We start from the raw sequence: 13,748 nt of genomic DNA on the forward strand, positions 1-13,748 counted from the left end.
CCAGTTGGGAATAGTGAAATAAAAACATCCAAATTAGACTAGCAGACCAATTCCTAAAAGAATAATATATAAAATTTAGCCAGTGAAATTAATAATAGATTATGTGATTATGAGATTTGGTAGTTTCACTTGCTTTGCAAGAGAGGAAGTCAGCTGAAGTGAAATCTGTGAGGTTCAATTTACAGTTAACATAGAACACATATGCAAATTTCTGCAATTCAAAGGTTTGTCCTACTACAAGGGTAGACAAATGTTACTATCTCTACATCTTAAAGCCAGTACAGACTAATTTGTAAAATATCCATTCATCCTTTTTAAAAAAAGGGATGAGTAAATGTGGTACCCATACAGAGAAATAATGACTATGCCTTTTTTTCCTACCAAAATGAATTAGTGTATCTATTGTTTTTAAAAATATGAATATCGATAGCTTTACCTTCTGTGAACAAGGAAACAAAACCCCAATTTGGAAAGTCCAGACATAAAAGATACACTATGGAGTACCTCTGATTTACAAGAAAAACAAGATTTCCTTAAATATCAGTGTTTCAAAATATGATCAGATTTAAATTCACTTTTTCAGGAATATGTCTAGTAGCCAAAGGAGGAAAAAAGTCACTGAGAGCCAAAGGAAAACTGAGAAAAGACACATGTACTGTCTTATCTTACACCGCAGTCTACTGGTGAATAGGGGTCCCAATACCATCTTCCCCTTTTCATGTTCTATTGTTTCTATTAGTGTTTCTGTGTTTGTTGTCCTCACTCCTCCCTTCTGTTGTCTGATGTCAGCCACAGCTCTGCTTGCCCGTCTCTCCCTCTTCTGCTATCCTCTAGAGACTGAAAAACCGAAAAACCGTAAAGCCAAGAAGAGGCTCTAAGATAGGATGAAAAAGACCATAAGTACTGCTTACCTGAAACTTCCTGCCTCATTAGAATCACCATAAGTATTTTATTTCCCAACTCTAGATTTGACCGCAGACTTCTTACTTTTGGGTATTTACCTTGTTGTGATAGTAAATTTCAGTGTTAGTTACCTTTTAACCATATTTCCTTCTTTCCAAGGCTACTTCTCCTTACTTATTATCATCCTGCAACAACATGGGCATATCACACAAGCTGCTTCTTCACGTCAGGTGACCAGAGCGCAGCAGCCACCATCTTCCAGCACTAATAAACACAGAAACTAAGAGTCTCCCAGTAGCACTGCATGCTCTAGTCAGGTCCCTCGTGACAGTGAACTCATCCACATTCTAAGCTCCACATCAAAAGGAAAAGGAGATTGTGGGTTGGGCTTTGGGTTAGAGGGGTCTATTTCTAGTCTGGGACAGAGCACAAGGGGTATTAAAGTAGAAATTAAACAAACGCTACCTGGATCTTGGTCTTGCTTTGAGACTGTTGGACTCCTTAGGAGTGGCTGAAATGAAGATTAATTGTTGTTTGCCTGAGTTTCATTTTTGCAGTTAAACAGGTTTATATAGAGTACCTGGACTAGTACAGAACACATCAATAGGTCAACGTGAGGTACAGGTATCCATGTGGAGAACATGACCTCTTGCACAGTATCATTATTTCAGAAATTTATTTCTAAAGCTAAAGGCACAATTAAAAGGAAATAAAAACCAACATATTTTCCTTTCACCAGAACACTATCTAAGAAGCCATTCTCGAATCAAAGTTGACTAACAAAGAAATTCCAGTCTAAAAAGACAACCTTCTTAAGGGGTTATCTAGTTATATAATGATGGGTTCAGACTTCAGGATTTGTTGATCTATCATAACAGCCTAGTAATAGATTTGGAACCAGTCTCCTCTGACGGCTAGAAAGAAATCTATTAGGCTATATGTGTTAAGGTTTTCTTAAAATACACTACCAGAGCAGTATGACCAGAAGAAATCAAAGCTCCCATGAGTAAATTGCAATGAGCTATGCAGCTTTTCCTAAAAGAAAATATTCTTGTGGCCCATGTCTCTATGACCAAATTATACAGAGAATACTATTGCATGAAATCAGTAAAATACTTTGTTAACCACACAACTTTTTCTTATCAAATTTCAATCATAAACTAACGCCTACTTTCCCATCCCAACTTCTTGGGAGTAATTAGAAACATTTACCAAAGCATTAATCTTCTTTTGATGTTTTCAATCCTCTACGGAAGACAACTTTAAAAACCACTAGCTATGCTAAGATTTTGCAAACACTGCAAATTTTTCATCATAAAATGTCATAAAAACTCTTAGAAAAAGTGCTACTAACTAGGAACAAGAATATAGTTTATATATTGTTTGCACAAATCCTTCCAGAAAGAAAATGTCTCACTGCATCATCCCCTGCTGTTTCACAATGCTCCAAAGATAAAACCCTCCTTGGTATGAGGCAGCCTGGTCTTACAAGGACCATTAAAATATTTCAGTTAGATAAGCAGGGCAGGAAGGGGAGCTGAAGTGCTAACAAGGCACAAAGCAAACAAGCAACATACATCCCCTTCCACAGAGTCAGCTGCAGAAGAGATGTATTTCTCCAAACCTATACATTTTAGCTTATTGTAGTAAGAATGCAGGAATCTTTCAACTCAAACCTCTGAAAAACCTGGGCAGCCTGAGGAGTTGATCCCTGTCTTGCCCATTATCCCAGAAAACTAACTCCCCCCACCCACCTCAGGCAGCGAAAGAAAGTGGCCCAAGGCGAGCCTCTCTTCCAGCCAAGCTGGCTGCCTTGGTGCTGGATGGACAATGTGAGCAGACTCACCAAAGATCTGGGGGCCGCCCTCTTGAGCAGGCTGACCCAAAGCCAGCTCCTGTGGCTCTGTTCTCCCTCAGACCCCACTGCTTTCCATAAATATGTAGGTAGCAGTCTCAGCCATGTTAAAATACTGTTAACGAACCAGACCATGGTGACCGTTAATTCCTTTGTCAATTGCCATTATCTTTATGTTTTTGCAGGGGTAGGAATGGGTGTGGAAGGTGGGGTAAACTGTGCCAGTGATAGATAGACAGATGGAGTGAGGGGTACAGATGAGTGGTGGAGACCAGGCGGGGAGTCATGAGGCCTAGGTGCTCCTCCTGGCCACTACATTTACTAACTGTTAGCTCTCTAAACCTCAGTTTCCTCACCTACAGGATGAGGAAAATAAAAATGTAGCCATGCCTCAGGTAGAGACAATACAGTGAAGGTACTTTAACAACTAAGTGTATTTTAGAATTGCAAAATACTACTGTTATAGAGTGCTTCTAGTTTCTCAAGCTTAGAATTCTGGCTTCTAAATTTAGTTCCTGCTAGGACAGCAAAGGAGAGGCTGGTGGGAGAGGGTAATGGAAGGAAAGAACTGCTCTATCCCATAAAACCATGGGGTGATAGCTGGCAATCAGGACACCTGCTAGAATGACCAATAGCTGAAGACTACAGTATAAGGATGAAAAGGCCTAATCCACTAAGCATGACTAAGACATCAAGAAAAAGATCACCACTGTGCAGTATGTTCTGTTGAATTAGTTGGAATGTACTATTAGCTAAGAAATCTATTAGACTCCACTAATATATATACTCCCAGCGATTAAAAGGGTAAGGGCATTAAAAATATATAAAAGGGATACTCCCATTCACTGATTATTATAAAGTCCCACTCCATCTTTAACCTGCCACATCATCTTCTTCATCACCATTACTATTATTACTATCGCCACCCACTGGGGAAGAGCAGGGTGGGGAGATGTCTCTCCTTCCACCTGCAAAAACATATCACAGGCGGGTCCTGGTAAGTCTCCAGAGGTTTCTGAAAAGAAAAAGCTGGAGCTCACTATTCTGGTTAAGTCTCCCGTCAGTCTCTGAGCCTCTGAAAGTCAGGCTCAGCATTTGGACCATGTGAATATCTGCAAAAATGGTGAGGGCTCGTTGTGTTGAAATCCAGGCAGATACCAATGGGCAGATCATCACTTCTCATTTAGCTGGGAAAGGGAAGAAGAATGCCAACTTCCTAGAATATTCCAGGCATGTCATCTTTCCAGGAAACAGAAATGGGATATGAAGGCAAGCCTTAAGTTTTACTGAGGTCCACATGGCACCACATGGCATCAGAATTACAAACCACCACCTTGAAACTCCAGTGTCTCCCCACTGGGAATCCAAGTCCCTCATATCCACTGCAGAACAGGGCAGCAGTGGGAAAATGAATCAGGAACCACATAGCATACTCCCAGGCAGAATGTGAAACAAATTTAGATGTACTTCACACACTGTGGCACACCCTGAGAGGCTTTATCTGGTGACACCACATCCTATTCAATGAAGGAATGTTAACAACATCTGAAGCTCACTCCAGAGAACATGTGATGCTCATGAAAAAAAACAGGAAATTTTTTCCTCAAAGGCTGCTGGAGAAGCAGCAATTTAACTTACTATTACATTTAAATAGCTTTTGCTAATATCGTAACATAAGGTTAAAAAAACCTACCTCAGGCATTTCTCCTACACAAACAGAACATTTCCCCCATGATGAAGGAATCCCAATCAGTTCCAAAGCCAAAACCCGGTTTGAGAATTCCTACCACTTTTGGAATCATGGTTGATCTTAATTTTCTATTTCTTAACATGGCCTTCTACAGGTAGCTGTTACCAAAATAAACTACACAACACAATCACCTGGGGCTGCCTAAAAATACTGATTCTTACGCCTCATATGTAAAATCCATCATAGATTCTCACTCATATGCTCTTTCGTGCTCTCCCCCCCGGCCAATCCTCCTACTTCAACCCCTCTCCCTCTATTCTTCTCTTTTAAACCTTGAATGAACTTTGTGTTTGGGATATATTGTACTATTACATAAGCCTCAATGTTATATTGACCCCTTTGTTCCAACTTTAAACAAATAATCCCGGGATGATAGCTAACCAAAACAAACATGATTTACTTATTAAATATTAAGAGATAAAAAAGAAACACCAATTTCTTTCATGTCCTCATAATCAGAGCTCCAAATATTAACACCTTCCCTAGCCAGTTTGTTTTTTAACCAAGTTCACCTTGGTTCAATGGTGGGTCCATTGAGACAGCTGAGGACACAGGCCCAGCCATCTCTGTGGTTCACAGTTACACTTCCAATTCTCCAAGAACAGGGCAAACACAACTTCTATTTTTCTCCTTGGAATCCACTCCATGTATAAGAACATTTACTTGCTTTCCTCGTGGTGAAGTATAATGAAAATATGGAGATTTTCGCTTTGGAAATGGAAAGATTTCAACTCTGGGCCTCCAACTGATCTACCCCATCGATCCCTTCTTCTATACAGAAATCACAATGGCTTGCTGAAATCTTCTCAACTCCAAGCCTTCTCAACTTTATACTTAGTAACAATGAGACTAAATTCAAACAGTGATCCTTTCAATGAAACCTAAATTCAGAACTTTAAGAAGAAATCACCCTCTTCCTATATCTGAAAAGAAGGGGTTAAAAAAAAAGCAAAAAGGTTTCTTCGTAATAAAACACAAGACAAATATTTTGAGAAAAACATGCATACTATCACAAATATACCAATCTTCTACTCACTAAAACTATTGCTTTTTTTATTAGAAATAATTACATAAATATGTTAAAATGGTTTTCTCCTACCTGGATTCTCAGATGTGTCCTTTGGTAAGGCTTCATCCGTAGTACTTTTCAAAGCTGGTGATGTTTTGTTTTAAAAGAACAGAGAGAAAGGAGAGGAAAAGAAAAAAAACTATTAACATTTTATTTCTCTGGCACATTAAAACAAAGAATCTCTACTAATCACTTATGAAAACATTGTTACAAACTTCTATAATCACTATACAACTTAACAAAACAATAAAGTACTCTTAAAGTATGAAGCCCTGACTGATGTGGCTCAGCGGATTGAGCACCGGCCTGTGAACCAAAGGGTCACTGGTTCGATTCCCAGTCAGGGTACATGCCTGGGTTGCAGGCCAGGTCCCCGCTGGGGGACACGCAAGAGGCAACCACACATGGATGTTTCTCTCCCTCTCTTTCTCTCTCCCTCCCCCTCTCTAAAAATAAGTAAATAAGATCTTTAAAAAAAAAAAAAAAAGAACTCTTAAAGTATAGAAATAGGTTCTCCCAAGAGAACAAGGCAGTATGTTTAACTTTCCAGAGAGTGTGCCTCTAGTGGCCAGGAGGAGTGTTATCAGAAAGTACCAGGATTTCCCCTTCATTCCTGATGTCCAGATCAATGACCTCATAATCTCTCTTGGAGTGAAACCCAGGCTTCAGTATTCTTAGAGCTCACTTGGTTATTCCAATGTGCAGCCAAAGCTAAGACCCATTAATTAATAAAGAGTGATCAGAGTACCTGCTACTGTAGACAATGTCCAGTTCTACCTCTCCCAAGCAAATATTAAAATAGATAGCATGCAACTATTGTTTACTAAGGGAAAACTTATTTTTCATGTTTAACTCCCATACAAAGCTGTGTCAATGGCAGGTCTCTACATTGAAACTTGAAATAGTTTCACTGATTTTTAGTCTCTTCAGATAAGCCTCTCATGCATGGGCAGTAAATCAGTATCAGACAATAGAAGGAATACTGGCTTAAGATTTAGAAAATATTGGTTCATATCCCCTCTCTTTTTCTTACTAAGGAAATGATTCATACTGCCTGAACTTCAGTTTACCCATCTCTAAATTTTAAGGGATGAACATGTCAGTCTCCATTCAGTTTTGTGAGGACTGATGAGACAGTGTATGAGGAAGGACGTGGTAGCTTATCAAGCATTATATAGAAATATGGAGTCAGGCGGAGGGTTCCTCCTGCTCTTCTCGATATTCCCAGGCCAACTCATCTCTGTGCTTGGTGATAGCTGTAACATGGAACACTGTGCTACACTGCTTCTCACCTGTGCCATAAGATAGGCAAATTGTTGCTGGGCTCCACATCACAGCCCTACACCCATAGTCACAGAGAATAAAGCCCAGGAACAAAAAGTCTCTCCAGAAAATAATTTCCTCATGGACAAAACCTGTGCACAAATGTATATTTACACTGATGTTCTGGGATCACATCTGCCAAAATATGCTAGACCTGAGGGCCAGGAGTAAGGGGCCAATGAGCTGGGGTAGGGGGGCTTTGGACACTCAAGCTCTTGTTACCACTTTATGAACTAGTTTGGGGACAATAATTTGAACTACATAATCCATCCAAATGTGTTCCTATACTGGTAACTGCCCTTATATGCTCTAGAAGCCAACTATTCCAAGAGAAGTGGATTAAGAAAAACATAGTCAGAATATCCCTAAAGGAAGAAACTCATTCTTTCCTTACCTTGTTTGTCATCACCAGTCATATCTTGGATAGGAACAGGAAAGTCAGTCATGTCGTTAATAGATAACTTCTTGAAAAAGGAAAGAAAATTAATTATACAGATTGGATAGAAATTAAGTGATTTGCACATATGATGAAAATGTTTTAAAAGCTATACATCTTGTCAATATTTCTGTCTTCAGTAAGCCCTGACATTGAATACTATTTTATTTTATTTTATTTTTAGGTGCCTAGTGGGAGATAAGTTAATTTGTATTGAAATATTTAAATGCATACAGGGAAAAAATAACAATTCAGATTAAGGCCGGCATATGTATAGATCACGTATTAAATCTGAATCCAGTATGGGATCCAGCCAGAGAATCTCATCTTGTAGCATTTCCCTATTCAGTCAAGAACAAACCTGAATTCTAGGTACTTTTTCACAGTCAGAGAGAGGTTCTGACAAGTGGCCCAATAAGGTAAGTATTTGCTAGAATCTGTTAACCAGAGGGTGTTCTACTGTGATTCAAATAACCTCCTTATCCTGGAATAAGGTAATTTTACTGATGAGCAGAACAAAATTTCCTCCTAACTCACTTATGGGAAAAGTCTTCGCTTATACTAATAAGATGAATACTCAAATTAATCAAGTATTGATTAATTTAAAATTCTGTTTAAAATCTATTACTATAGCCAGAGGGGAGTGGGGAGGGGATAGTGGGGAGAGGGGTCTACAGGAGCTACTATAAAGGACACAAGGACAAAATCAAGGCGGAGGGTAGAGGTGGGGGAGGGAGGTGGGATTGGCTGGGGTGGGGTGGAGGGATGGGGAGAAAATGCAGACAATTGTAACTGAATAAAAAAAATCTATTACTATATATTCATTACATTTTTTTTAGAGAATGTGGGGTTTTTTAAAGATTTTATTTTTTTTATTTTTAGACAGAGAGGAAGGGAGGGAGAAAGAGAGGGAGGGAAACATTCATGTGTGGTTGCCTCTCGTGAGCCCCCTACTGGGGACCTGGCCTGCAACCCCAGCATGTGCCCTGACTGGGAATTGAACCAGCAACCCTCTGGTTTGCAGGCTGGCACTCCAGCCACTGAGCCACATCAGCCAGGGCTATAAATTTATTTCTTATAAAGTCTCAATTACAAGCACTCTAAGACTTCTGATAGATTTAAGAATAATAGTAGTGCTTGGTGGTAATATGACCTATGATTTAATCCTCAGGCAGGACATTCTTGGCATTGCAATGAAGCGCCCAGATGTAATTTCCTATCCAAAGTCTACTATCTCCAATGGAACAAAGAGTGTATCTTAACAGTCCCTTTCACTTTATTCTTGCACCTAGATTATAAACCAGATCCTCAGTAGAAGCAGATGGCTTAGGAGTAGAAAATGCAGATAAAAGAAAACCAAAAAAGAGTTGAAATTTTTTAAATCTACATAAATGGAAAGATCCCGTGCTCATGAGTCAGAAGACTTAATATTGGTAAGATGGCAATACTCTCCAAATTCATCTACAGATTGAATGCAATCCTTCTCACTTTTCTGCAGAATTTGGCCAGATGGTCCTAAATTTCATATGGGAATGCAAGAAATCCAGAATAGTGAAAATATTCTTGAACAAGAAGAACAAAGTTGAAAGACTCAACTTCTCAATTTCAAAACTTATCACAAAGTTACAGTAATCAAGACTGTGATGGCTGGGTGGGGGAGTGGGGGGGGGTTGTGGAGAATGGAGACAACTGTACTTGAACAACAATAAAAAAGTGAAGAAAAACAAAAAAAAGACTGTATGACTAGCATAATGACATATTGATGGGATAGAATTGAAAATACATAAATAAATCCTTTACATTTATGACCAAGGGATCTTCAGCAAAGGTGCAAAACAATCCAACGGGGGAAGATTGTTTTTTCAATAAATGATACTGGGATTAATTAAATACCCATACACAAAAAAATGAAGTTAGACCTCTCCCTCACAGCATACACAAAAATTAACTCAAAATGGATCACAAACCTAAATGTAAGACCTAAAACTATAAAACTCTTAAAAAAAAACAAAGGAGTAAATCTTCATGATCTTATATTAGACAACAGTTTCTTGGATATGACACCAAAAGCACAAACAACAAAAAAGGAAAACATAGATAAACTGAATTTCATCAAAATAAACATTTGTGTTGCAAAGGATGCTATCAAGAAAGGAAAAAGAAAAACCAAAGAAAGAGCAAATACTTGCAAATTGTATACCTAGTAAGGAACTCATATCCAGAATATACAAAGAACACTTATTACTCAAAAAACAAACAACCCAATTCATAAACAAAGGATTTGAACAGACATTTCACCAAAAAAGATATACAGATGGGTAATACTGTATTTTGCCGTGTATAATGCACACTTTTTTGCCCAAATTTTTGAGGGAAAAATAAGGATGCATATTATACATGGGTAGTACTAATTTTGTAGCTATAGAAATGTTTTTCATTCTTTTATTTATGCTTATACATTAAAAGTGTAACTCTAGAAAGCAATAATGATATCCATATGCAAAGTAACACTATTTTTGATACCGTACATAAATTTTCTTGTACTGTAATATGTTCAAAAATAAATGCTAAAATTCCTTTATAATACAAAAAACAAGTTTCTAAATATAAGTAAATAAGTAACAATTTAAAATTAAAGCATTTTTTTCCTGAAAGTTTGCGCCAAAAATGTGGGTGTGCATTATACACAGCAAAATACAGTTAAGTACACAAAAAGATGCTCAACGTCATTAGTCATTAGAAAATTAAAACCAAAATCATGAACTACCACTCCACTCCCACTACGATAACTAAACTAAAAAAAGACAATAACAAGTGTTACGAAGGACGTGGGGTAATTGGAACCTTCTTACATTGCTGGCATAGGAATATAAAATGGTGCAGCTGCTCTGCACAGCAGTTTGTTAGTTCCTCAAAAAGTTAAACACAAGTTATAATATGATCCAACAATTCCACAGCTAGGTATGTACCCAAGAGAACTGAAAACATGTTCACTCAAAAACTTGTACACAAATGTCTGTAACAGTAATTTTTTCTAATAGCCCCAAAGTAGAAACAACCCAAATGTCCATCATCTGAAGAATGGAGAGACAAAATGTGGCATATCCATACAATGGAATGCTATTCAGCAACAAAGAGGAATAAGGTACCGATACAACATGAATGAACTTTTAATACATTATACTAAGTGAAAGAAGCTCGTCACAAAGGACCACATATTATATGATCGTATTTATATGAAATGTCCAGAATAGGCAAATTTTGAGACAGAGAAAAGACTAGTGATTACCAGAGGATAGTGAATGACTGACTGTTACTGACTACAGGCTTTCTTTTTGAGGTGATCCAAATGCTCTAAAATTAGACTACAGTGATGGTTGCACAGCTGTTACTGTACTAAAAACCATCAAATTGTATAGTTTAAATGAGTATGGTATGTGAATTATATCTCAGTAAAGCTGTTTACAAAAGAAAGAAATCCAGTAATCTAAGAAACTTTGCATAAGAGGAGTACACCTGAAATTCTGATCTTTAATTCTTGACCGGACATGGTTACAGCTCTGCTGTCTTTAGAAGAAGATGTACTGCTGAGCAAACTTCTCATGACCTGAATCAGCTACAGCTTCATTCATAACACCAATACCTATACGGAGTCATCCCTCACAGGGCTGGTACCGACATCTATTTCAACTTCATGCATGCATTCATGAAAGATTAAACAGTTGTAGAGAGAACAATGAATTAGTTTAGAAGAACGTGAAATATTTAATCATAGCTATTAAAATCTGACCTATACTGCTCCAATGACCAAACCATTAATTAACCTTATTAGTTTACCCCTGAATTTTATTTATTACATCACTATCTAAGATGAAGCACCTCACCCCTGAAAATAACAGTTTTCTTGGGAAAGAGTTTTTTGTTGTTCTTTTGCTTTCCTGTCTGTGTAACAATGGAAAATTGTTAACGGTGGGAAATTGTAACTCACTCCACCATTCCTTTGATATTGTTTCTGTAACTGAGCATTCTAAGTAGCTTTTAAACTGCCCTCTCAAAGGAGCCAGTTTAAAGATATGAACATATATAAAACTTAGCTGCACATAACATCTATCTCTGTGTAAGTCAGCAATTAATTTCTCCAGAAACTAGCATTATCTGTCTTTGTTGGAAGGGTAAAGACCATCTGATACCATGGCAAGCTGGAACAAATCATTTATCTAGAGAGGATAAAAATGTATGACACTTTTAATAAGTCACCTAACCCTCATAATTTTACACAAGCAGGGGGACTCGGAAAAAACAAACAAAGAAAAACCAGGGCAATTGCATCAGAGAGCTGCAGAGGTTATGTGTCCTGGCCTGACAGACAAGCCTCTCCAGGCACTGCCAGCAACCCCAGAGTACACTGAGGTCCATCAAAAGTGGCTATTGTTACATGTTTCTCCATCACATGCAATATTCAGAAAAAGAAACTTAAAAGGCCCAAACTCTTCAAAAGCACATCTATCATTCCTCCTGAAATCACCTTTCATTACATCTTTTTCCCACGAGTAGAAATCTGTTGAGAAAAATAGCATGGAGGCTACGACTCAGAGAAAGAGGAGCAGAGAGGCCAAGAAAGCTGTTAACAGAGAGAGCACTATAAAAGCAGGCTTGATTTGCTCATAGAGGAGCAGAGGATGTCATCTAAAACACAGACTATAGGCATGGGAGCCCCGTTGGAAAGAATAATCACACACAGTGACAAGAAATGAAAGACATGTTCTTGTATACTGCCTTTGAGTTCCACCATCTTGTAATGGTTTTAACTAGGGTCAGAGAACTGTAATAGGAGTCTGTGAATAAACCTCCATTTATTAAACATTTCCAGATTTTTTAGGACAAGAACAGCAGATATCATAAGCTGAAATCACTACAATCATGATGATGACTGATGATAGTGCTGACATTAACAATAACCATAACAACTCCTATTTATTGATGTATACTGAAGGACCACTAAGCATGTGGCCAAACCCCTACATCAGTGGCCCATCATGGTGGGAAGCCTCTGGGTTTCTCTTGAGGATCATCCAAATCAGTCTTCATCTGGTCCAAAAGCTAAAAACCCTGAGGGAGAAGGCAGCTTTAAATGTGGTTTGTGGCTCTCCGTTATAGTTCTCAAACCTCATCTCAAAACTGTTCTGGTTCATTATATTTTCTTAATACTCAGCTACTAAAAATACAACTTTACAGTGTTTACTTCAGAATTAAAGCTTGGTTAAAGTAACTTACTTGGCTAGCATTTTTCTGGCCTAGTTTGGCTGCACCTCAATTTCACCTCTAGAAAGTCAAGACTACTATGCTTATTTTACCAAATCTAGTTTTAGGGAGAAAAGAAAAAACATAATTATAGATATATCTGGTATCTACATTTGAAAGGATGATCCCCAAAGTAAGTATTAACTATGAAGAGAAAATGTTATAACAGTGGATTTTCCAGAGTTTGTAAAACACATAGGCTAATGGATTTAATTCTAACACACCCTTAACTCATTAACATATGAAGATCTTTTACCTCCATCCAATTTAAGTCACGGGGTTGTTGGTTTGCTGGCATGGAGTCAGAATAAGAATCAAATAACGTACACTCCCACTTGGTCTTAGGAAAGGCTGAGAAGAAACAGAAAGAATACATGTTGTCATAGCAGGCATTGTCTCCTATATAACAACAAAATCAGCTAGCTCCAGTGTACTAGTTATGGCACTCATCATGCTGATGTAGTATTTTAAGTTCTCTATATGTTCAACCTGGAACTCCTATCACCCCCATTTAAAGGGGATGAAACTGAGGAACCAGGGAATTAAGCAACTTATTCAAGGTCATATAGTTGGTAAATGGCTGAGCAGGGACTTAAATTGCCAGCAGTCCTGCTAGAAGGTCCATACTTTTGGTATTTAGTGTTGTAACGTAGTCGTTTTCCACATTAACCATCACTATCACTATACTTAAGTCTTAACTATGGTATTAGCATAATGTTTTAGTAGTAACTATGGTGATAGCAGAAACATTAACTAAGGAAATACTACACTTTGGCTATTCTCTTTGGAAATAGATGAGATCTTATAATATGTGCCCAAGAAAACTATAAAATTCCTTTCTTTTGGTTAGAAAGAATAACAAAAGCACACAGGTTCTTACTGATTCAGAAGAGAAGAAATAAGTATCATGTTATAAATTTCTAACACAGGGGCTGTTAGTTGGGAGACTGACTGGATTAGCATGAGGAAAACTGATGCTACTAAGTAAGCTGATAATTAACACTCTATTAGAAGTGGATTGCTCATCACTTTGTCACAAAGTAATTAAGAAAGAAATGTTTCAACAACTAGAAAATTTGTCAATATTCCAAAGAGGAAAAGCAGACTGGGG

The 13,748-nt window shown here is 37.8% G+C and overlaps 1 protein-coding gene across 2 annotated transcripts in view; it reads right to left on the reverse strand.

Annotated features, from left to right (window-relative positions):
• The window catches only part of REPS2 (RALBP1 associated Eps domain containing 2), a 208,679-nt gene that overhangs the window by 89,312 nt on the left and 105,619 nt on the right, over positions 1-13,748 (reverse strand). For both annotated transcript variants that reach the window (XM_024569913.3, XM_024569912.3), the window contains exons 9-12: positions 12,894-12,988; positions 7,295-7,364; positions 5,608-5,661; positions 1,369-1,414 (exon numbers count right to left, since the gene is read on the reverse strand). In XM_024569913.3, coding sequence (XP_024425681.2) covers positions 1,369-1,414; positions 5,608-5,661; positions 7,295-7,364; positions 12,894-12,988 — 265 coding nt within the window. The remainder of the gene's footprint in view (positions 1-1,368; positions 1,415-5,607; positions 5,662-7,294; positions 7,365-12,893; positions 12,989-13,748) is intronic.

This window comes from Desmodus rotundus, chromosome X (assembly GCF_022682495.2).
Source record: "Desmodus rotundus isolate HL8 chromosome X, HLdesRot8A.1, whole genome shotgun sequence".
Lineage (NCBI taxonomy): Eukaryota > Metazoa > Chordata > Mammalia > Chiroptera > Phyllostomidae > Desmodus > Desmodus rotundus.